At 40.5% G+C, this 25,409-nt stretch overlaps 1 protein-coding gene across 1 annotated transcript in view; it reads left to right on the forward strand.

Moving 5' to 3' along the window:
- The first annotated feature begins 1,133 nt into the window (after positions 1–1,133).
- Positions 1,134–25,409, forward strand: part of LOC103156611 (myoD family inhibitor domain-containing protein-like) — a 29,264-nt gene continuing 4,988 nt past the window's right edge. The window contains exons 1-4 of the mRNA XM_007578739.2: positions 1,134–1,601; positions 1,889–2,072; positions 5,629–5,739; positions 20,070–20,462. Of these exons, the coding sequence (XP_007578801.1) occupies positions 1,979–2,072; positions 5,629–5,739; positions 20,070–20,462 (598 nt within the window). The 5' untranslated portion in view covers positions 1,134–1,601; positions 1,889–1,978. The remainder of the gene's footprint in view (positions 1,602–1,888; positions 2,073–5,628; positions 5,740–20,069; positions 20,463–25,409) is intronic.

The raw sequence follows: 25,409 nt of genomic DNA on the forward strand, positions 1-25,409 counted from the left end.
CCCAAAAATCCTTAAGGTTTAAGAAATTTCATGGTAGATTACAAATGATTAATCAGTTGGCTTCATTTCGCTTTCTTACTTAAGTGTTTCCCTTTGGAGGGGTGTTAAAGTAATCTTTTATTTAGTTTTTTTTTAACCAGCAACACCACTACTGAAGAAAGGTTTTTCACAGCAGACAGTTTGGCACCTCAGTGCAACAAACACTCAGGTGTCTCTGATGTCTACATTCCATTTAGATGATTTAATGATTGTTCATGCTCGCTTGCTGTCTCAGCTGACTGCTGTCCTTGAATGAACCGAGACTTAACTTTGTCGACTGAGATAGGCAAAGTCTACCAGTCTGTGCCTTGCCGCCCAGACATGTAAACGGCCCCAAAAGCAATTAGTAACATAGTGTCGTGGCAAAAGGCCTTCAGTAGATACTACTGGACTCTGAGCTGTTCTGTATTAGTTAATTTAATACCAGTAAACATAGTCTGCAGTAAATTGAGGTGAATCTGTAGTACAGCAGTCACTCAGGTAATCTAAAAGTAGAAAAAAAATATTTAAAAATAATATCAGTTGAGTCATTTCTTTTCTAACAAGCTCCTAGATTGTGGCAACAGTGGAAAGGAACAGCTCGAGTCTAAAAATAAACACGGACAAGATAAAAAAAAATTAGATTACATAGAAAATTACCAAGCCATTTACTGAAAAAGAAGAAAACAAAAAACGGCCAATATTAATGGAAACAAGTGTCATTAATGGTTCTTTCCATCAAACCAAAACACAGAAGCTCTGATGTGGGGGCACTTTCTATGAAATAAATAAAAAAGGAAAAAATAACTCAGTGAATGGTTGCATCAAGGGAAAAGAAAAACAAAAAGAGCACTCAAAGTTAATGACAACGTACAATTAACTAAAAAAAAAGGCTAAGAATACTTTCTATGAGTAATAACAACATAAACAGCAGTCATTTTAGACCATATTTACACTTTCATATGTTGTCTTTTCTTGCTGTTCAGAGGGGTTTTTTAAAAGATAAATATTTGAATTAATTTTATAGGAAACGTTTGTCTCAGAGAGAGTTTTGTAAACATTGTAAAAAAATTTGCTAAATATACTGTATGAAAAATTTCCATCAGGCAAAATTATTTACCTTCTTTCCGTTTTTCATTTTTTTTTCTCTCTCTCTCTCTCTCTCGCGCGCGCGCACACAAACACTCACATAAATTTGGGTAAACATCAACAGGGAGGGCTTTGTTTTCCTCCCTGCCGCCAAGGCGAGAGAAAGCGAGAAGAGTGAGCCTTCACGAGTTGCGCTGCTGGAATCCGGATATGATGAAAATGTTTTAGACCTGAAGTGTCCCGAGTAAACTTACCGCAGCTGCGCGCCGAAAGAGTCAACGGAGGATCATGTTTTCGACTTTTGTACGTCAAAAACCATCTGGAGTATCTTGGACTACGAACGTCGAACAGTTAGAGTAGGGGTAAAACTGTCGGGTGTGAAGTTGTCTTGTTTTATTTTTCCTCCTAACGTTTTGAGGAACGAGTTGAAGGAGGGAAAGAAGGATGGGAATAAGTCACATTTGAACTCAAGTGAGAGTTGTCATGTTTGGAAGGTAAGTCGGACACAAACAGTAAATCTGCCATTGCTTCTTCTTTCTTTTTTTTTCTTGCTATAAAACAAAACAAAAAAAAAGGCAGACCGTGAACAAATGGGCTGCTTATAAACTCTTTCAGCAAAGTTTATGTAAAGAGCGTGCGGAGGGAAATTTCCACTAAGTTTTACTGGAGCTCGACGTCACTTTTCTCGGCGTGTGAATAAGCAGCTTGAGTAACGACTTCCATAGTTTTGCTTTGTGTCTAAAAACGCTGCGCTGATTGTGAGACTTATTGCTTTTTGCAGGACTGAGGGCTGAGGAAAAGAAGGGAGGAACTACTTCTGCTGGTGGTGGTTTATAATTTTTTTTCTCCCTTCGAAGAGGACGACTGCCTCATGTCCAAGGAGACTGTCCATCCATCAGAAGGGCCGGCGGGTCCAGGACAGGGCCCACGGCAAGAGACAAGTCCCCTGCTGTTGGCGTCACACGGTAAGAGAGCACAAGACAGGCCATTAATCAGTGGCTTTAGGTGTGTATTCGGCGAATATGGGTTAATGTCAAGTACAGGGGTTCCACAGAGGTTTTGTCAGAATGGATAACTTGTATATTGTTAAGCGATGGTGGAATAAATAAAAAGAAAAACTCCCTAAATGTATCGTGGCAATTGTTCACATGGCAGCAGTTTGGCAATGAGGCTCTCTGCCCAGAGTGGCAGGCTTGGTGGGCGGCAGCAGGAGTTGTGAAGAAAAAAATGTAAAAACTTAATCTGAGTCCGCAGAAAAGGAAAGGCCATTTTACATAATTTACAATTTGTATGTAATTGTAATGGTCCCTCTAGTTCAGTGGGAGAGATGAAATGAGTTGAAGATACGTAAATGTTTAAATGGATAGTTTTTATCTATATTTTTCATTGGCACATTTCTAATTCTCCTTCTGTATCCTAGCTTGGGATTGATGGAAACAAAATTCATTTGGGTGCTCTTTTCATCATTTGATGTAAGAATAATGGCATAATAATGCAGGTTTGTCCTCTCAAAGGCTAATAAACTTTAATTTTGTGCAGAACGCTGGAAGACAAAATGTTGAAAATAAAACACACTTAAAAACAATAAATAAAAGCCACACACAACCAGAGCCATAAAGAAAATAGATTATGAATTCTCTGTAAACAAAATTTTCATCAGAATGGAAATGATTAAGCTCAGTTTAATTTATTGTGCGATAAATTGATTAATTGCTCACTGCAACAAGATTCATTTGCAGTTTGTAATGTGGAGGAGTGAAAATCCCCTGCTGTGACAGCAGCTGAGAGGGACAGATGCATCGCGACTGATGCGCCTGTGAGTGTTTTGTGACGGGCATAGGCTCCATGACAGCTCCCACTCAAACAATGGTTTGAGATAAAAGTCTCCACTATTGGACAAGATCTGCATTTTTTTAAGAGTTGGCGTGACCTAAATGCTTCTTATTGATAACAGTGAAATTTCCAGCTTGGCAACACCAATAGTTATTTTCATGCTCACTCAGAGGAGGGCAAGGGCACGGAAAACTTTCTTGTGTCCGTGATATGCAGTGATAAATGTTTCTTCAGGAATTTGTTTATGAGAAGTACTTGTACTGCTCAGACTAGAGCTTTTTTTTTTTGGCCATCTTTTATCCAGACAAGCACAAAGAGTACAACGGATAAACCTTGACTGGTAGACTCTTGAAGTTTCTTGCCCAGAGCGCTATTCGTTCAAGAACAGCCACCACACATTTGTAGCTGGCAAGCTAAAATGTGTGAAAGGCGTACATAGCTCATGTATTCACCAAGTTCTCCCTCTGTTTCATCCAATAAAATTGAGCTATAAATACACTTACGTATTTGGTTTCGAAACTTGCTTTTAAAAATAAAATAAACAGAAAACATGAGTGAAAGTGGCTTTGGGTTGGTATTTTCTTATACTTTCAGGCAACTTTCAGTAAAAGTCATTATCTGCGCACTAGTCTGAAAGCCTTGATAATGTTTGTGCCTGTTTTTTTTTCCTTAATAAAGTTGGAGGAAACACCCTGCTGACTATTAACAGCAACCACACAGCCAATTATAGTTTTTAATTAACTTTCCAGTTGCCCCTAAGATTATCACATGTAAAATAAGCTTACCCCCACACCCGCTTTTCATTTTTCTTCAAACAAGCAACGGACCGTTAACCGATCATTATTATGGCACTGTTTCAAAAAGAGAGAAAAAAAATAGGAAAGTAGGACAAAGTGAGCAATTGCACGGGACTGCTGGATTGTAAATGGATTCCACTTTTGTTTTTGGTGGATTTTCCCCTTCAGTGGACAGTGGGTCTGCTGGATATAGGCTGATTTTAAGTAAACTGTGATGCTTAAATACTCCAAATGATCTCAACATGCTTCCACTTCCTATATTACACCTCTGACCACTTATCCATCACAGCTCGCAAAATGGATTGTTATTGCAGTGAAGCAAAGCTATATTAGGTGTGCTCCATGGTCAAACCCTTGATTCAGTTTCACATCAAAGCAACAGTATGCAATAAACAAGCCATAATGTTAAACACAGGAAGCCAGTTTGAGAGACAGATTAAGAGTTTCTCGTATTTGTGCATGGCTATCAGGCCAGTTTATTTTTTTCTTATTTTTTCTTGTTTTTTTGCCTGGATGCTTTTCCAATTTAGATGAATGCAGCCTTTATAGCAGTAAAAGAATCTTGGCAGGTAGAGCGCACTCGGGAGCACTGGGAGAAAGAAAATGAGGTCCAGAGCTCTGGCAGGGACTTTCACCTGAACCGTCCCACCATGTCGCACACGTTGCCAGGTGGTTGTTTTTGCTGGCGTGAAAAAGGAGGGCGGCCTTTTGCAACTACGGGTTACACAGCTGATATTCGGTCTGGCACAACCAACCCAAACGGGAATGTTAACGTTTGGTAGAAAAGTGTTTATAGGTAGCCTTGTTTTTCGGCAATCAGGACTTCATACCCACTTTTGGGCATTAAGGTGCTGTTGGTTTGCAGATTGTTTCGTAATGCTTTGAGCCGTTCACACCGTGTAACTTTATTGCATGAAAGAAATGAATCAGAAGCACAGGTTTGTTTTTCAGTGTGGATTTTCTCTAATCCTCACATAGATGCATACATCCCCACAAGTATTTGGTAAAAAGTCACTAATCATGCACTGTTTTGTGGTTTTTACTAGGGGTATGGCATAGTGCTGCCCCAGTTAGCCACTGTTCTTATCAGAGATAATAGATGCTTATTTAAATCAATTGGTATGTACACATAGAATCTACTCACAGAATTCACAAGTTTTCATCTATTCCAAGACCAGTGTTCATGTTTATCAGGATCATTACCTTTTATGGGTTTTTAGAAAACCCATTTGTTTCCAAGTGGGCTATTGATTTCAGGTGAGGGTTTGTCCTGCACGTGCATGGGCAGAAAACGACAAAAACAATATTGGATAGCATTGTCCTGTGTGTGCTACTTAACCTGCCTACTTTAACACAACTTCTGATAAGGAACATGTGTTACACTTTGTTCATTTGAGACAGAGAGATGAAGGTGGAAGCTAAGGGTTTAAAAGCGCATGCATGTTTTGACGACATGTTAAAATCACAGCGCTACGTAGGGCCCCAGCATAACAACAGTGGATTGAAGATATCTTGGCGGTCTCGTCTAAACGTGAAACTTTTCACCAAGCAACATTCAAAAACACCATCGGTTTCCAGACAGTGGTCTTACGTAAACATAGTCCAAGCTATGCCAGAAAATTGTGGACTTGGATTAAAAATGGGCTCTGTACCAGGAAACAAACTCACCTCTTCTGCCATCAAGACAGATCAACTATTGAGCCAGATGGATTTTAAACCAAATATTTGTTGGGGTGTATGCATTATGCCACACTCTCTGTGTTTCACTAAATCCTTACGAGCCTCACAACGAAATAACTTCCAGGCCTATGAGGACTGTATGTAAATGTCCGACCGCCCATTTCATTTTGAACCATACTTAACATCCACTTCTTGTGACTTCCCTCCCCAGATGCTTGTGACTGTGAATCAACAGGAAGCGCGTCTTCTCCTAGGAAACAATCCGCTGAAGGACAAAGTCTCGTGACGGAGGAGAAGCCTAATTATTGCAAGCCTGTGAGGAGTAAGTCTTAATGACCCGGGAAAACTGTGGGCAAACAGCAGTACATCTTTGTGCTATTTTTTTCTCTCTCTAAATAATAAACAATGAGGAATTTAATTGCAGAAAGTGAAAGTGATTAACATGTCGGATCAGCCTAACTTCTGCAAGTGATTTTTTATTTATTTTTTTATTCAACATTTGAAACTGCTTTAATTTTACTCTGATTTTTTTTTCTAATGGCAATATTCTGACCTTATAGGAAAAGCTGTTGTTATGCTGTTCCTGTGTTAGGGTCAGTTGGCCAACTGAAATATTAGCTTCACTGTTTCCAATTACAGTAATAGCCAGATAGCAGCTCGGCCTCTTGGCAAGTGAGTGTAACATGCCTGCTGTCTTATTCTGACGTTATGACCAAGACTTGGCTCAATCGGCCATTTTTGCTTCTTTCAAACCCTCAGCCATGTGTTTTACAAGAAGGGAAATCCGGTTTGTGGTATTGGCCGTCCTAATGTACTCAGACATTGGCCGTCCTCATGTACCGATTGAGTCCTACATGTAGTTTCTTTAACTTGGTGCCAACGTTTACCTCCTCACAGGATGTTATTTCAGACTGGGAAAGAGTGTATTTTAGTTGAAGTAGCATCCAGGTTTGCAACATGTGGGGGGTGGGGAAATAGACTTGTCTGGTCCATCAATCATCTACCCATCATCCATAAATCCGTCTGTCCTTCCGTCTGTCATCCGTCCATTCCTATGTCTGTCCATCAACATCTCTAACTGTACATTAGTCCATCCAACTACCTTCTGTCAATCTGTCTGGACGTCTTCTTGTCTTCTTATATATTCGTGTGTCTCTTATGTTGGTCTGTTGTATGTTCACCTTTCCTTCCGTCCGTCCATCAACTAACTGCTTGTCAATCATCCGTCAACCGTCCAGCCAACAGCTCGACAGTTTCGCAGCTTGTCCGGTGTAAATTCAGGGTGAACTTTTAATTACATGATTCAGAAATGGACAAAACTGGAACGCGTCAGACCTTTAATTGAGTAAAGGTTTGTGAACTTCTGGAGGCATCTTCCTAGTTAGAAACAAAAAGTCTCCAATAATAAAAACCTTTCAACCGTTGCTACTGCGTACTTTGTGGCATTTCTTCTGGTTCAGGCTGGAAACTTTCTCGTGACTCTGATCTAATCATATTGTTTTATGCAAATGTAGAGCACAGCAAGGCTCTGCTAAACAGCAATTTGCCATTGATTTAGAAGCAATTCTAATTAAACCTAGTTGCACAGTAATTCCACTCCTTACAAAGATATAGATTGCAGGTCACAGAGTGAAACGCGACTAAAAGGCTTTGTGCATGCGTGCTTCATTGTTCCTGAGAGGAGTGAGATGTGACAACATGGGCTAATGGCAGCTGATTGCTGCTGTAATAAGGATCGTGTTTTCATTTAACACCATTCTTGACTACAGGTCTCTTTTGTTTCACAGTTGTTAACTTTTCCAGAGTGCCCTTTTCCTCCTCCTTCTTTCTTTTTTTTTCCTGTTTGTTATTAAGCTTAATGACTTGGCTGTGGCTTATTTACCAGAGGAGGGAGAAAAAAATTAAAAAATAAAATAAAATGATTTGTCTTTAAGTCATCAAAGTGATGTAATGAAGTTCAAGTTTACTTTTAAGGCTTGGATATCACTTTTGACTTGGAATTGATTTTACCCCTTTAAGTTGATAATCCATTTTAGCCGAGTTAACTTAGCTTATTTATATCACAGAGTCCCATGGGCTCACTGTAGTTTAGCTGTGTTCGGGGGGTGCTGCGCTTGCTGCTAGGGGTAATTGAGAGCCCTCTCCACTGCAGAAACAGGAAATCAATAAGAAATCATCTGCCTGCCTACATCTGAGCCTTTGCGCTTTTCTTTTCCCCACCGGCTGTCTGATTTAGAACTTGTGTACTGTATCTGGACAATAAGTTTTCTCTACAAGAGGAAGCCCATTATGCTGTTTTGATAACAACAGCGATCCCATTTCAGCTTCAATAACACTGTTTTGACAGGTCGGCCATTACATCAGCTGGGTCGGTCCTCTTGAAGCGAGTTCCTGAAATAGGCCAGCGGTTGCATAATTCCCAACAGGGCACCCGTAGGACACAGGGTGCAATCGCAGGAATTTGTAATGAACGGTGATCGGACACAGATGTAAAATAAGCTAAGCTATTTGAAATGAGAAGGATATTACAAAGTCTGAAATTTGTCTGTCTGGAAAAAAGGAAAAGGGAATTTAATTTTTTTTTTCTATACTTTCGTACTTCTTCCATTGTCTTAAAGATCCTTACATTCGTCTAATCCCGCTGAATTCTTCCTCGCTTCCTCCTACCCATAATCCATCCATTCACACATTTGTTAATATGTGATTTTTAATAGTTTCCCTATTTATTGCCCGATTACTTTCCAAATACTTACTTTCCTTATGCTTTCTGCCATATATTCATATGGAATTTTTGTAACCAGAACTACAACAAAGTACCTCTACTTTAAAATTGTCTAAAAGGTGCTGAGGACTCTCGGTGTTAGAAAAGTATAAAACTTTTCCCATTAAAAAAAAAAAAATTCTATGACCCTTGGATGGTTTTGTGTCTGAGAGCCCTGTGGTTTGTTAGACAGCAGTGTTCGCTGCCTTTCTCAGAGAATCGTCCGTCAGTAGATCTGCCATCCAGGGTGAGGTGGGAGAATTCCTGCGGGAAGAGAGACATTCTTCAACGAACCGTTCTGCTCTTACGGCTGATATCTCTGCAAACAGTGCCTCTCCAGCCACCGCCTCGGAATAAATCACTACCACCTCGCAGCGGGTTTTAGGAGTTTAATCATCACGTAATTCACTGGATTGCAAATAGTTTTTTTTTTTTTTATTCTTCTTTGGTTGATAAAGACGACCTTACTAGCCTGTGTGTTTTTTTTTTTTTAAATTTTTTATCTTAGTGTAACTTTAGTAAGAAAGTAAGGTCAAATAGCACGACTCTACTTTCGAAATAAAGGCTTTAAGTCTGGCCTTTGTGTGAATCTTACGTTTGCCACACGTTTGAGTTTATTACCTTTTAAGAAGAGTTGACCTTTTTGAAATGAACTTTGTGACCCTCCACACCCCTCGCATAATAGATGCAGAACGGATTTAATCGGACAGGACTGCACAATTTTACTCGACTTTGTAAGTGCAAACGCTGGACACGTGAGATGTTTATCTGGTGTTGATTCGAACACCGCAATCACCCCATGCGTTACCTTATGCGCCTTTCAAAGAGCCTGGGGCACTTTGAGACTTTTAACCTCATGTCAGTTTGCTTTTCTTTGAGTCTTTATGCCAGTTATTAGAGCTCTGTGCTGATTGTTGTTTTGCAAGATTCATATCTTTATTGTAATCCCTGGAGCCCTGTCTTTGCAGAAAAACTGCCTCCAAAGCATAGGCCTATTATAAACTGCACCGTAATTTTCAAGTGATTACTTACCAGTGGGTCATGGAATCAAAAACTGTATAAATAGGGTGAAATGCTAGTGCAGGGGTTGATTAAAACGGTCATTGTAATTCTACCTCTATTGTAATTATTTTCTCATTGTCTTGCTGCAGATAGATTTCATATGGGAAATTTCAAGTGTGTTAATTAGCATATTTTACTCAAAGTGCCCAAGACTGTTCACCATTTTTTTTTCTTTAAGATATCCAAAGTAGTTGAGCCAATTGATTAGATATGCATACCTCAATTCCTAATTATTTAAGTGCACATTAAATAGGAGGGTACACATATAGATTTTAATCATTAAAGAGTCTTTTTCTGTTTTCCTTACTGTTGAAGACCATGTTTCTCATTTCGATTCAAACTGAATGATGGTCGTGGGTCTTAATATGCTGTAAACTTCTAGGAACACTCAAACTTTAGTGTATATAATTTAATAAATGAACACAAAGTGCAGTGTATTTGCAAATACAAGCCTGAAAGGTATGGTCTGCATTTGCATTCACCCCTAATGAGTCCAGTTGCGATTAAATTAGAGAGTATCTAGAATGCGAGAATTTTTGCCAATATTTGCCATATATCTCAAGCATGTTCAAGGGTTGCTATCGATTTTGTTTAATTTAGGTTTGGACTTTGACTGGACTCTTCTAACATGATTTTGTTGATCTAATCCACGCTTTTGTATCTCCGGCTGCATGTTCAGGCTGTTTGTCCTGCTGGACAGTAAACTCCTGGCCCTGTCTCAAGTCTTGTGCAGGTTCACTTACGTTACCATCCTGTATTATGTTCCAGTCTTCAGTCAGAGGTTTCGTCAATTCCCGCTGTAATCCGGACTGCTGCAGGATATCCTTCCTGCCCAGATCTGCTCTTTGAAGAAGCTTAGTTTCATTTACTAAAATGTATTCTTCTCAGTGGGTGTGATGTGTTCAGTGTGTGATAACTGTAATCCACCACACATTCCAGTTCGCATTCAATTAAAAATTATAGTTTATATCTCACATGGCCAGCGAATGTTCTTGTTGTGCTCCGGCAAACTGGAAAATAGCATTCTGATTTTCTCTTAAGAGCAAAAACACACAGATGCTACACAGGTGGTACAAATTAGGTGCTTTTTTTTGCATGTAATTGTTTGTATTAGATTATATTTGATTGTGGTTAAGTAATGCAGGAGAAAAGAATGCCTGTAAAACATTCAAAGTTTTTTTATTTGTAAAAATGTTAAAGTTCAACTTCGCAGTGATTCATTTGAATGTTTTTTTTAGGTCTTGAAAGCCCAATGAATAGTTCACAGTATGTGATTGGAATGTGACAGGCAAAGGTGATGTTGCTGTATGTTTGGAAAACTTCACCAAGTTCCCAGATTTCAGATTTTTATTTTATTTTTGTCATATAAATTAATACAAATTCTCAGGCGTAAAGCACAGGTTGTGAACTGCCAATACAATGATGGTGTCATTGCCTTTCACAACCCACTCATACATGGGGGTTGGTGTCCAAAAAAAAAAAAAATCAACTAGTTGAAATGACAGCAGCACACGGGGTATTACTAGGCCCCTAACAGGGTTTTGGCTCCAACATTAAGGTTAAAACCCTTTTCTATTATGAGATCTCTGCTGATGTCGCCCCACTAGCCCCGAACCCCCCGAGCTTCCAACTCTGTGGCCCCTCCGTGTTTGCAGGTTCAGCGCCTCTCTGTTAGGTCATTCGGAGCGCCCCTCCTCCCAAGCCCTCCACCCCGAGCAGTGAAGGGTGACCAGGGACCACGGGCTGGCCGCCGTCCAGACACACAGAGCCACAGCTGACACTGCCACCACTGCCGCCCGCCCCCGTTTTCTCTTTCAGGCTAGAGCTAAAATCAATACAGGCGTCTCTGTGTTTTAAAAGCCACTCAGAGGCAGACGAACACCTCTGTCCCAAAGGCTGATCTCTCAGCTTAAGGTCTTGATTGGCATCTCTAAGACAGGAGGCACTGACCCACAGCTGTCCCATTAGCAGCGGGTTAATGCTGAGATTGATACAGAGCAAATAAAGGAACTGGGTGTGGGGGTATTTTGATAGACTGCCTAACCCCTTTCTGACCCAGAGAAGGACCTCTTTGGTATATTTGCGCCCACTTCTGACTTTCCGAATACAGTGTTTTTTTAATGTTTTGTTCTTTTTGACCCCTGTGTGCATATAGCACAGTGTGAGACCCGCCTTCCGTTGAATTTAAAAGAAAGAAAAAAAAAAAAGAAAACGGCAAGTTTCCCCTCCCTGGAGGGAGAATTTGAAGCTGTGTGGAAAAACTGAGTCACAGATGTAACTGAAATTGAAAATATAGCCCTCTGTTTTCTTTCCTTCCTTTTCCCCTCATTCTCCCTTGCTCCCGAGTTTTGTTTTAAGTCATCAGAGAAGAGAGGGTGGAGCACGACTTTTGGCGTATGAAGCCTGGCAGCAACCTCAGGCCTGCTCTGAGTCACGTCATAACTGATCTTTTTAAAAATTGCGGTAGTTGGCCGTTTAAGGTCTAAATCAAAGAAATATGTGCAGATCTGTAAAGAAAAAAATGAAACAAAAATACTTTAAAACTTAATTGCTTAAATTTACCTAAGAATTAGTAGAACAAGCGTAGCATTGGGATTCTGTGTGATTCTGCATGCGTGAGGTTTATGGAAAATAATTCATTTTTAAAAAATTAGCTTCTGTAAACACACATTTGTGAGTCTTGCCACAGATTTCTCCAAAAGGCCTGTATTACAGATTTGGAATGGATCTGCACAAGAGGTGCACCACAATTGATATAATACTGCATTGTGGTGGCGATGTTTAGTAGCCATGTGTTTCTTTCAAACTTTCAACTTATTGGCCAAAATCAGTAATGAAAGCATGTGAACAGCCAATAAAGCCCGGTATGTTTATCAGCTGTGTGTGTGCCCCTACGCCCTGTGAAGCATCCCCGATTTACTCTGTAAGCAACCTTAACTCAAACACAAAGTTTATCATTTTAAAACAACAGAGAATGCTACTTAAATCTTGGGGTGATGTTCATGCGATCGAGTATATTTTGCAAAAAAACTTTTATTTCATCAGGAATTGGTGATTTTCATATTTTCTCCGTTTTTGTTTTAGCGACTGGATTTCCCGTGACACGTCACAAATACTTTTCATACTTGTCAGATTTCTATTTGCAAAAACTTTTAGGAGGTGCATTATTTTCCCAATTATGTGCTTAGTTTGCTTTTTTTTTAACGTTAAATCCAGACAAATTGTGATGAGATGAGTGAAGAGGGAATGAATGCTGTGTGTATATTCTGCTTTGTGTTGCATATTCAGGACTCAAATTACCGACGTGCCAAATTTCACACAGCAGCAAAGAACAGAGACGTCAGTAACGGCAGATTTCGCAGGATCTGGCGTATAAATCACCTTCCCTTGACAAATTTAAAATGAAAGACGGCATTTCAGTGGGCGATTTGGTTATTTTAGATAGCAGTCAAACATATTAATCTTGGGAGAATGTTCCATTTTTGAAATCAAAGGATAATTGATGATACCCCACCCCAGCCCAGTACGATAGCCCGTTCCACCCCTTTCCCAGCATGCACACCTTACCACTTGTGCTGAGAGGTTCATTTCGCCAAATCAAGCTCTCGTCTTTCAAGATGCCTTTGCTGCCGTTAAATGTAATTAAGCAGAACAAGGTCCGAGGGGGTTATTTTTTCCACTTAATCAGCAGCAAAATTTGAAATTAGTAAATCCCTGACACGCTTTCTCTCTTTGTGTTGGGTAGAGGCGACAGCTGTGGTACAAGCAAAGGAAGTGTCACTTCCCCCCAGTGTGTCATACAAGTCAAATATAAGTGAGCGTTCTAGAGAACTAAAACAGCTAAAGGATGTGAGTCTGTGGCTATTTAAAATCAGTTAAGCCGTTTGTCGGAGTGACCCGGAGCGGCAGAAAAATGTGGAAGAAGGTGATGTTTCCTGTTCAAATGAGATGCGAAGCAATATGATCGGCCTTGACAGGTGAAGACAGTTAATGGAGTTCTGTGACTGGCCACCGCACACACCCAGCATGTCATTTCTGCTGATGAGGATCCAATATCAGAGCAGGTAATTTAGCTTTCTTCAGCAATCATCATCGTCTGAACACCATCATTTTATCTAGAATAAATACAAAACATTGTCTGCCTGTAAATGAACTGACAGGGCCAGGATTGCTGGTTGATGGCCGGAATCACTTTTTTTTTTTTTTTGAATGTCTATTGGAACAAGTGACATTTCTGTTAACCCGTGTCAGGTCGCCAACCGGTTTGTGTGACCGCTGTAGATGAGAGTTCTTGTTGGAGATCCATACCTTGCTATCTAATTTTTCTATTTAATGTCACCTTTACAGCATACATTTCACATCTAATATTAATAAGAGCTTTTTGTTTTTCTTTTTTTTTAAATTTTTTTAAGAAATGCACTGTTTATTGGACCATGTTCGTTTTTTAGATTTGAATTACGGCAATATCCCTTTAAGAGCTATATCATCATTCATATAACAAGTATCATTAACATTTAAAAATCTCTTTATTTTTTATTTTGTACATTTAAGTTTGACCAACCAATTTTTAGACTCTGACCTAATCAGATTTTTATTCTTTGTTACTAAGGACTAGAACATGTAAAGAAATGAAGAGAAACACAAAGTTATTCCAGTTCAGACCTCAAAACATTTGCAGATTTTTCTTTTAATGCTTTTGTTGGTTTTACTCAATGTGTTTTATAGACCAAAAATGGTGGAAAGATCTTACTCTGGAAACATTTAATAAATGCAAATAATTTTTATCTGCCCTGTGATGGATTGACAACCAGTCCAGAGTGCCTGGTGACTACTGGAGCTTGTCACCACTATCCCTCCACTTTATATCTTAAATTATAAACATGTCTGTGATTCGTTTTCTCTAACTCGGTGCCAACAAAAGAGGATAATTGTAACAAGAACACATGGAGAGTTGTACTATTTGTCTTCTTGTTCAAATGGAGAAAACAGCTGAGTCAAAGAAAAATTGCCAGTTTTTTTGTGAACTTCTCTTTGGAAAATCCATCATCTGTTCGAGTTGCCTTTTTACATCTTTTGGTTCCTCCGATTGGGTTTTTTTTATGTATCGTGTCTAACTTTAGCTCGTTCTGCTCCAATGAAAACAACTCTAGACTGAAACAAAAGTGATATGGTGCCTTTAAAAAAAACAAAACATTTTATATAGGTTAAAACTGATTCAAAGATATAGTCAGATTTTTAAGGAATTGGCCAATCTTAAAAAGAGGGGGGGAAACATCTGCCTATTCCTTTCGCATTCCAAGCAGTCGGTGCATCTGTGCTTTCAGATTTTATGGGATGCTTAAACGTTGTTCCACATATTAAGTTTTTTGTAGCCCATTCCTTTCAAAACCTCCTCTTTTTTTTTTCCAAAATAAAGAAAGTCCTTGTCTTAGAGTTTAGAAGGTCAGACAGTAAACGAGGCTTTGATACGCCCAAGGAAAATTACAATCAGAGCCCTTTTGTAATAACATTCATTGCACTATTTTCCTCTCTCTACGTGTCCCCCTCCGCTCTCTCTGCTGCGTAATTCCCTTGGTTTTGCGTCTATAAATACGACTGGGGAAGATGTATAATTTCTAATGAGAAAATGTATCCCTTTGGATTGAAAGCAGGGGTTTTTCCACACCGCTGTTTGTTAGGAGGAGAGATGATACCTCAGGCTGTTTTGGCAGCGAGCGGAGGCGGGGGTGGCAGTCGGTGGTAAGAGGAGTCTGACTAGGTCATTGCACATTTGCAAATTAGCATTTCAATCATGCAGGTACGCGGACCATTCAGGCAGAAAATATACATGTTTTTCTAATACGTTGGCATAAAAAGATAAACAAGGCGCAGGGGCCTGCCTGTGTGGCTCCTAACTAACAGTAAAGGCACTCGCATATTCTATTCAGTGTAAACTCACAAAACTCGCTGCGTTGTGTAATAACGGCCATTAGGAGATGACTACAAGATCTGGATTGGGGTGTTTTATTTGGAGGGACTGATGTGACATTTGAATAACTGTATGCTGTCTATGATGGGCATTCTAATAAGCCTGAGCAAACACATTTCGCCCGTTTCTCCCCGTCTCGGGGGCATTAATATTAAAAAGGACCAAGCTTTAGAACTGCGGATCCACTGTGATTGTTCAATCTGCTCCACGCCTTTACCTGCGACTCCTCATGCAGCGCTGTGCAAATGAGAATCTCCATACCGCCCTGTTTGACCTTTTGTGCTCTATTTTCATGCGCCCAACTATTTTAGAATGCTTGTTTATACAGCTTTGTTTCAATTGACATGTATGCGTGCGTACATGTATGCATATTTCACCTTGATGGGTGTGTGTATGTGTGTGTGAGGGCCTCCTCCTCTCGCTCTCTCTCTCTCTCTCCCTCTCTTTCCCTCTCTTTCTCTCTCTCCTTCTCTCTCTTTCTCTTTGGTGCAGTTTCCAGCTCCCTCCTGTAGGACCTATTTTTCTGTGCCAAAAACGAGGTGTTTATACAGAATACTCGGTTTTACATACAACGCGATCCACCCCACCCACCCCTGCTTTCCCGTTCTCTTCAGGCACTCCGCCGTGTGGTCCCTGTGTGGCGCAGCCACTGAAGACTCTGGGACAAATAGCAATTATATTTGTGTGTTCTTCATGAATCCATCAAGCGCTGGCCTTTTAAAAATGCTCCCCAGATATTTGAGGCTGTCAGCTACTAGTAGCTGGGACCAAATTGGGATGCTGCTTAGACAGTCAAGAACCACTCAGCCCCTAGTTTCCCCTGTGATGTGTGTGACAGCGTGTGTAGGGGAATACCATGTTTTATTCAACTACAAACGTACACCCTCAACAGTTGTTGATGTGCTGGAAATAGGGCAGTTACAAGTCCAATTTGAAGCTTGCGTGTGTGTACGTTGCGTGCGGATGTCCAGCTCTTCCTCCAAAACATGTTGTTCCGGTGCCTGCGGTTGGGCTGTGTTCATTCAATCATTTCAGGACTCTCTATTGCTTTCTTAGAAGATTGTTGGACTTATGTTGTTTTTTTTTAACTGAACTTGCAGGGATTTGTAAGTTTCACATCTTGGTATTGGCTGTAGTAGGAATAATGTAAAACTGTTGATAACCAGGGTGTATTATTGCAGGCCCTAATGAAAATTTCAAAAAGTAACTTTAAAGTATCTTTAGATGAAATATCAGACCATATTATTTAAAAAAAAATATTACCACAAAATGGAATTAGTAGAAACTGAGTCCCAAGAGTTTTGGTATTTCAGACTCATTGAGGCTTTGTGCCTCATTTATAACGTCAAAAGTTACGAAAACTTTGAACATGTTAAAACTGTAATATCTAAATGACAAAAATACTGTATTAAATGAGTTATTTAAATAGCAAAAATATGGCATCAATAATGTCAAATACTGTTTTTTGGGATTGTATTTTTCACTGAATGAATGTACTCTAAAATATTATCAATGTTACTAATGTACTAAAATAACGACAATATGGTTTTGTCAGTCAGGAACAAACAAAAGTGTAAAATGTAATTTCTGCTTTAGTTTCCCAATACTGGACTAAAGTGCACAGTGAAAAGTTTTAATGGAATCCAATTCTACAATTTTTCCTCATTCCTGCTTTTTCTCATTATCTCTTCATTTGTCTCCTGGTGACTGTACGAGTCTGTCATTGCCATCTTTGACAGTATGATCATTATTATGATCAATGATTATGAATATTGCTCCATTGTGTCCATTAATCTCAGTCTCCATTTTCAGCAGGTTAAAAATAAAAGACTGCCACTGTGTGATTACTGTCCAAACCGAGGACCTGCTACCGAATAGCAGAACTCCGCTGAGTTTAGCCACTTCTGTGGAGCTCTGCACTGTGTCTGAAACCCGACTAACCGCTTATGTACTCTAATTTTTACTTGGTGGTTTCTTAATAAGTATTTATATGTAGGCAAATTGGAAGGTTGACTTCCTGCAAAGGGAAGGCAATTATGCCTCCCAGTCTTCTTTGGCTGTTTTTATGCATCGACGTGGGTTTGAATGTGAGAGTCCATGCGGCTGCTTCACTTAAGCTAAATAACGTGAAATGGCTGTTATTAAGCTTATTATGGCACTACACAAATTGGATAAGAAACTGCTTTGATATAGAGATGAGTTTGTTACGTTTTATCCAATACATAAAGCTTTGATATTACCTTTTCGGTGTCATTGTATCTGGTGTACGGGGGTTTAGTGCCATATGTGTAAAATAACAGAGACTGATCTTTAAAGACGTGGGTTTATTTAATGTGCAGAAGTCTTTAGCCATCACTCATCATGTTGAATTTTGCAAATTTGAAGTAAATTATGTTCTAAACTGTGTTAATGAAATGTGTGAAATGGTTTACCATCCATCCATTGCTATATGTTTATCTGAGATCGGGGCACGGAGTTACCGGGTCCAGTAGGGAGAACTCGGGTGGCTCTTTCCCCAACGACACTCAGTTCTGGCTGGATGCTGAAATCCACCTCAACTGTCCTAAAATACAGTCCCTGCGATGCAGTGACTGTATTCCATTGGCTATGTAAAACCAATGTAAAACGATGTTGTATGTAATATTTACTTTAGATATTTTGAGATCACAAATGAATGCAAAAATACCAATGAAACTCATGTTGCATTTAGTCATAATTTTCAACTGCATGTGCAAAATCTTCGGGTAGTTTGATGGTTCTTTAAAAGTCTGGAAAGGTCTGAGCTCCTAATCATAATAAAGAAACAAAAAGAGAGAGAAAAAAAAAGGACAAAAAAGTTGATATTTGACAGGAATAAAACGGTCTTTGTAATTTGTTCCGGCAAAGGGATTTCAATTAGATTTTATTGCATGTGAACCCAAATACAATAGGAAAAAAAAAAAAACAATCGGCAATATCACCCATAAAATTATACTTTGATTTTTTTTTTTTTTCTATGAGCCTTCGAGTTCAAACATGTTTTTCTTTGCAACAAAACACATAAATTCAGATGGGCCGCTAGTTTATTCCTCGATATATAAATAAAAAAATATCCCTCCGTCAGCTCCCGAAGCTTCGCAAACTGTGATAACACTGCTATTGCACACTGTGCTGACACTGATAAACAAGACCAAAATTGACTACACAAGTGGGGGGGAGGAAAAGGAAAGTTACACTTATTAAAAATGTGTGAAAGGCAGCAACAGATGTACCCTCTTGCGATTATCCTTGTTAGGAATGATTCAGTCGCTCCATACGTTGTCATGGACGGGGTTCTTTTGGCTTTTTTGTCTTTCAGAGATGAAAAAAATCCAACAACCTGGCCTTTAAATCACTGCATAATGAATTCCGTGGTATGCCACGCAGTTGTCTAATTCAAATTGCATGGAATCCTGATCCCCAAAGTCTGTATTTGTTTATTAAAGCAGCACGCAGACGCCTGCATGAGGAGAAGGCGAAAGCCCAGAGTGCGTATTTAATTGCTTTGTTTTACATCCACATTCACGTCCGGCCTCTCCCAGGGTGATGTGTTGTTAAAAACTGCAAGGCCCCCATTCCCACACTCCTGCTCTCTTGTTAACTGTAATTGCACTTGTTGGTGAGCTGACAGAAAGAAAATAAAGATGGAAACAAATTACCAGCATCGCATTAACATCCATGTGTGCATCCACTTAGGAAAATGTGTGTTTTTGGTTTTTTTGTTGTTGTTTTTTGCGGGGGAACATATGGAGGCTTGCAAAGGTTTCTGTTACAACAGCTGGTAAATGTGACGGAATATAAAGCTTAGCTGCAACGATGCCATATAGACAATGCATATAAGGTCTAAAATAAGTAAGGGTTCACTCAGAGAAACTTAAAAAAAAAAAGAAAAAAAAAAAAAGAGATGAATAATTCAGAAAATCTGGCAGCGTGTGCACATGTACCGGAGCTCTGATGTGCAGGGAAGCTAAAGCAGGAGTTAACTCCCAGTAGAGCTGAATGTGCAAGGTGTTCCTCTCAGTGAAATGCCACCTCCTTTTTCCTCACTCGCATCCTTCCTTTCCCTTCTTATCAGACAGGTTGCTGTCTCTTGGCTTTCTGCGACTGTCACACACGCACTTAGAAAGTCTGGTTGAGGCCATCTCCGAGCTTTCAGAGGAGAGAAGATCATTACTGTTGCAGACAGCAGCCATTTTACAAATTTGTACACTATCACAGGGCTGCCTTTCCTCTTTTTTTTTTTTTTTTTTTTAACTCTAATAATCTCTCCGTCTCACGCCGACCTAACTCACCAAGGAGCTGCTGCCACAAATGTGTTTGACTACACAGGTGGCTTTCATGATTCTTTCACATGTGAAGTTGTACGTTTCTGCTCTTCGCTTGCTTTTTTGGGTTTGAAATATTAGTCACACGACTGACATTATCTTGTTAAGAGTTGCGGCAGATAAAGTGCAAGACGCAAGAAGGGCTGAAAGTTTAAGAATTTCCTAAATAGTTTAAGTTCCAGTTTGTTTGTTTTTTAATTGACAGTACCTATTAATGAACATTGACATGTTAATATATGAAAATATAGCCATCAGTTTTCCTAAGTGGCATTTCACATTATTGCTTTAAGTTATTATGGAAAATTAAGATGCCCAACAAAAGTTTGAGCCATAGAAACAACAAAATGCCTCTATAAAATCAAGAAACATGTTATTATAATTCTATTATTGAATGTGCCTTGCTGATGACTTTCTACTTTCCTTCAGTGAATTGTGATTCAGCATCCAACATGTTGTGCAGCTCTGTTGAAGACACCAAAGAGCTCAAAATGACATCCTGTCCCTTTATTTTTCAACAGCTCAGCCGCGGTCCGAGTCTGACCTGAAGCCAGCGCCTTCTGAGGAGGCGGAGCGAGAGACTGCCAAGGACCAAAATGGCTTTCCCCACAACAGCTCCGGCACGCCCACAGCATCGAACGCCAACGGAATCCACTCCGGCATCGGCAGCCCTGAGGGCACGAGGACGTGCACCTGCGGCGCCGGCGTCGGGGCTAGCGCGGCGGGCAGGTCGGGCCCCGGGCACGCGCCGGCGACAGCCATGCCACAGACAGAGCAGCCCAGGAGGCAGCCGTCCATGCCCGTGTCTCACAGGGTGCAGAGGAAGCTGAAGTCCAGCTTGTCGGTCAACAGTGACAGCAGCAGACGGAGCAAAGGCAGCTCCACGGGCTCGCAGAAACCTCCTTTACCAGAGGGTTAGTAATCGGCACACAATGTTGGCAATTAAACATTAAAACGCAGTACTAATTCGAACTAACTTTTCTAACTCCTAATTATATAATTCTGTCTCTTCATCTCAGCTTGTGTCGACCCTAATATAATTCTAACTTTGTTAGCAAAGCTTCGAGCAGCAGGATTTAGTCAGGGATGGTAAAGGCAATTTAGACACTAATGATGAAAATCGACCTTATGGCCTGGTTAAACAGTTGGTGTCATTTGCTGTCCAGTTTCTCACCCAATATGCCACCAAAATGATCATAATATTTATCAGAAATTTTGGGGAGAAAATAAAGTTTTCTGATTCTAAGTTTATTGGTTTTTACTTGATGGCAGCAGTTCAGAAAGTTTATGAAGAAAGTATCGACCACATCCTGGTCTTGTTTGCATAAAATCAACATCCATTTTTCTTCATGTAGGAAAATACAAGCCTCCTGACTTACCAGAGTTCCACAAAAGAACAGATGAGCGAAAGCAAAATGGCGGGAAGCTTGGGGCATTTTCTCGGACGGCTCGTGAAGTAATACCCCCATCAGCTATCGATAATAAATTCTTACCTTCTCTCACCTTTTAATGATGAAGGTGCCTGACCTCTCGTATTTATCACTCCCGTCAACCAAATGACATCTTATCTCTCTCCCGTGGCTTTTATTTGCCTTAACAATAAGTCAGAGGGTGCGTTGGGCGTGCGGGGAAGCCATCACTTTTGTCAGGTGAGAGGCTGAGGTGAGTCCGGTAATGAAGGTGGCTGCCCGGTCCTCTTCCGTCTGGAAGATAGGTGCGAGCGTCTAACGAGGCCTGAGAGCACGGGGTGCCTATTATAAGTCGTGACCAACCTTCTTCAGGCCCCTCACACCTCTCTGGGCCCTTTTTGGCTCTCCCCACATCCCATCAGCAACACCTTGGCCCTCATTAGCAGGGCCCCGTTGCTCCCCTCTTCAATCTATTGCATTTGGTGGCTGTGTGTTCTCCGCCGCTTCAGTACGCTTCCCAAGGGATAAGCATATTTTGCTGTTTATTTGACTTATTTACAGGTCTATTTCAGTAAATTGCGTTTAGATCTTACAGCTAAAGAAAACCCACAGTTCAGTTTCAGAAAATCTGAATATTACTTATTCATGCATAAAAGAAACGATTTTAGTAGAGAAATGTTATTACTCAAGTCACTGATACCCTCCACAAAGATAGTAAATCACAAGTGGTCTCTACTGCATAAACTGCATGTTTTGAAAACGGAATCTAACTATATTAACAGATAATTAGGTGGAAGGAAAAATGTGGTTGAAAAAGCCCCACATGCAAGGATAATGGCAGCCTTGAGGATTGTGAAGCAAAGTCCATTCATGAGCTTAGGAGGACATTTACAAGGCTTGTTCTTGTTCTGGAGCCAGAATGTCCAGAACCACTGCAGATGTATCCACGACAACAGCTGCAACTGTTGGATCGAGGTCACTGCATCTGGAGGAACAGTGGAGAGGCTTAGAATACGAGTGGCCTGTGGTCCAGTGTGAAGTTTCCACAGAGTTTAGTTGGGGAGTCAGGCTATCTGCTGCTGTTGGTCCACTGCAGATTATCAGATCCAAAGCAAGTCCAACCATCTATCAAGAAATCTGCTGCTGACAGGACTTGTTGAGATGCCGAATTCATTTTCCAGCAGCACTCGGCACCTGCTCACACTACCAAAAGTACCAGTACCTGGTTCTAATGACCAGGAAGTGATTGTGTTCACTGGACCAAACAATGCAAGAATGCTGAAGGTTGTCATCAAAGCAGCACATCAGCAGAGCTGATGGTACAGTGGTACAATAATTTATGCAAGTAGCCCTAGCCAAGTGTTGAGTACATAGATCTACTTTTCTTCCTTTTTTCTACCACCCTTTTACCTTGGTTTCAACTTTCCAGATTGTTGAAAATACTTGCGCACTGCCCTTGGAGCTTTATTGCCTTACCTCTCCATGGCTTGTATCAGTGACTCAAATCAGCAGCCTTCCCCAAGATTGTGTATGTTATAACTTTGCATTTTCGTATTCAAATTGTTTATTGATCACATTATGCTCTATTTGAAGATTCTGGAAACAGATTTTTTTTTCTTGGAGGGGGGCTGAACTATCTGTAAGTCTTAACCATCTAATTTAATCTACATAAATGCTTGAAATATATCCCTTTGTGGCTCCAAGTTTAAATTAAATATAAACTGTAATCTGATAAAAATAATTTTTAAAAAAGTCTGTGATTGGAAGATAATTTTAAATCGGGGCTGTCAGGTCTTTATTCGATGCATCAGAGCAGAACCAAAAACAAAGGCCGTACCCTCATCCTCAGTTCTTCTCAAGTTTAGATAAAATGCAACCACCAGATATGGTCTCGATGTGTCATGTTTTCCACGTCTTAATTGGTGGCAAAAAAAAACAAAGTAGAGGAAGCGCAGGGAAAAAAAAAAAGCACTAAACGCTCAACAAGTCTCATTACAGCTTTCGCGTTGCCTTTTTGAAGATGCCAGAGCTCTCAGTATCAATATGCTGGTTCTCAACTGTTTATTTCCCCCCGGATGGCAGCCAAGCTGTTGTTTGAATGTTTACACGGATTAACATAATCTGTTTGCCTGTGAAATTAGCCTCCTAAACAGCCCCTCTGAACACAGGAAATAAAAGGCGCGAGCTAGCAGAAGCTAGCTCTGGGGACTCTCCCGCTCTGAATGATTCTTGGCACACGCCGTTGGCTCCGGAGCCAACAACCCCGATGCTTCTGAGCAGCCGTTTAGCAGGCTGCTTTTTGCACAGCGGGGTGGGCCGTCTCAACTCTTGTTGTCTGTGTATCGGTTCAGATCTCCGAGCTGCTTTGGCCTCGTTCCGAGATTCAGAGTCAACCCCCACTTTTTTTTTTTGTCTTTCTTTGCCATTTCCTCGGATGTTTTTGCGCCTTGTCTCAGTCATACATTATAAAAGGGCCGGCTTTTAAGTCGTATGTGGTGGACCTTCACTATCCAACCCACATGGTCACTGAGGCTTTGTCTCACCACCCCTCTCCCGCTTTCTTTTTTTTTTTCCCCTCCTCTTCGAGGGTTTCGATGTTTTGCACAGCTTGCCGCTCCGAGGCCCATCCAGCTTGTTTTGTGTCACGCCGCTCCCCTTTATTTTTTTGATGTCAGCTTTCCACACGTCTCTTACTATTTCCTCGGAGACGCCTGGACGCCGGTTTTCGGGCTTCATCTCCACCGACTGACATTAAACAGGAGCGTTGTGAGTGTGCAATGCGCTCAGTCTGTCCGTCGGTTGGCTTCTCTCCATCTCCGCCCGTCTTTCTCGTGTGTTTTCTCGCCGATCTGTGCCTCACGTCCAGCTCTCTTGTGTGCAATGTACGACCCTCCCCTCGCTCCCCTCCCTCCATCTCCTCCTCCTTGCTGGCTTCTGTAAGATCCAGACTAATCGCTGGTGCTGAATTATACATCCAAGTGAATAGCTGAGATGGCTGTCCACTGCTTAATGTCTGTGTACTGTTTTTGTATCATACTCAAAGTCTGCTGTTGCACTGTTGGCATGGCTATACCCTCTGGGTGTTTCAGAGTTTGTTAAGCTGAACTTTAAAGTTTTGAGCTGGTTTCTTCGGAGCCCTTGCAGTTCGCTGCCAGTAAACAGGAGAACGAGCCACATTTTCTCTCTGCCGAGTTCTCTGGGTGTAGATGCAGCACCCTGCAAAATATTTATACCCCTTGAACTTTTTTTTTCACATTTTGTCATTTTACATTTAGATGTCATTGTATTTCCCCCCCTCCCCCACCGCCCCCGCCTCTTTATAGATGCATCATTTTCAAATTTCTTTAAAAAAGTATTTTGAAGAACATAAATCATGAAATTCTGACAGGGCTTCAGCTAACAGATTATTCTGACAATTATATAAACGGATAAACAACATCGGCACATTTTACAGATTAGAAACGCATTAAAAAATGGGATTATTTCACTGAATTTGAACCAGGTGAAGCTAAAACACGGCAATTATTTATTTATTTTAGTTTTTTTTTTTTTTTTTTTTTTTCAGCAAATGGCCTGTTTTGAGATCTATATACTCCAGTTATGGATTAATTGATTGCTAAATTAGTTGACGTTTATTACAAAAATTGATTTATCACGATTAATCTGATTATCCATTTCAGCCCTAAATTGTTGGAAGTTGCTAAGAGGTACATTTGCAACACAAACTTCATTAAGCAATTATCATGAGGTATTACTTGTTTCTGTATAACTGACCCTCCCACCTGAGCTGTGGATCTCCACAACTCCTCCAGAGTCGCCACAGGACGGTTTGCTTTTTGTGTTCTCTCCTTGGTGTGCCAGCTCAAGTTGCACGGTGCACAAACTTTTGACGTTTAAAATTTCTTTAAATTTTAAGATATTCACAGAACAAATTAATGAGATTAAATTACGCACAGATTTACTCTCAAGCTGTAGTACTTCCGAAGAAAATTTGTTTAATTTGGGTTTAACAGGGTAAAGGGATTGAAAGATGTATGGTCAGCAAACATTATTCAGATTTTTCTTCATTTAAAAAAACAAAACAAAAGCAAAATGTATGAACCATAGTTTTCCTTCCACCTCAGTTTGTATTATGCTCTGTCTGTCACTTAAAAACCCCATAGATAAGTCTTAAGCTTTGTGGTTTAATGTGACAAAATGTAGGAAACTTCAAGGGGTATGAATACTTTGCGAGGTTCTGCGAGTTCTCATGCATCTTCCATCGCCGCCCGTGTCGAGGCCTCAGATAAGGATAAGAAGATGCATTCAAACTTCAGGCGTCCATTCCGACACGTACGCAAGCTCTTTCCTCGTTTCATATTCCTCTCGCTATCTTGTTTGTATCAGCCTGCGCTTCTGGTCAGCTCTGCAGCCCTCAGCACTGCAAAATTACAGGAGGAGGGGGGCAAAAAA

Source organism: Poecilia formosa, unplaced genomic scaffold (genome assembly GCF_000485575.1).
Source record: "Poecilia formosa unplaced genomic scaffold, Poecilia_formosa-5.1.2 Scaffold9, whole genome shotgun sequence".
Lineage (NCBI taxonomy): Eukaryota > Metazoa > Chordata > Actinopteri > Cyprinodontiformes > Poeciliidae > Poecilia > Poecilia formosa.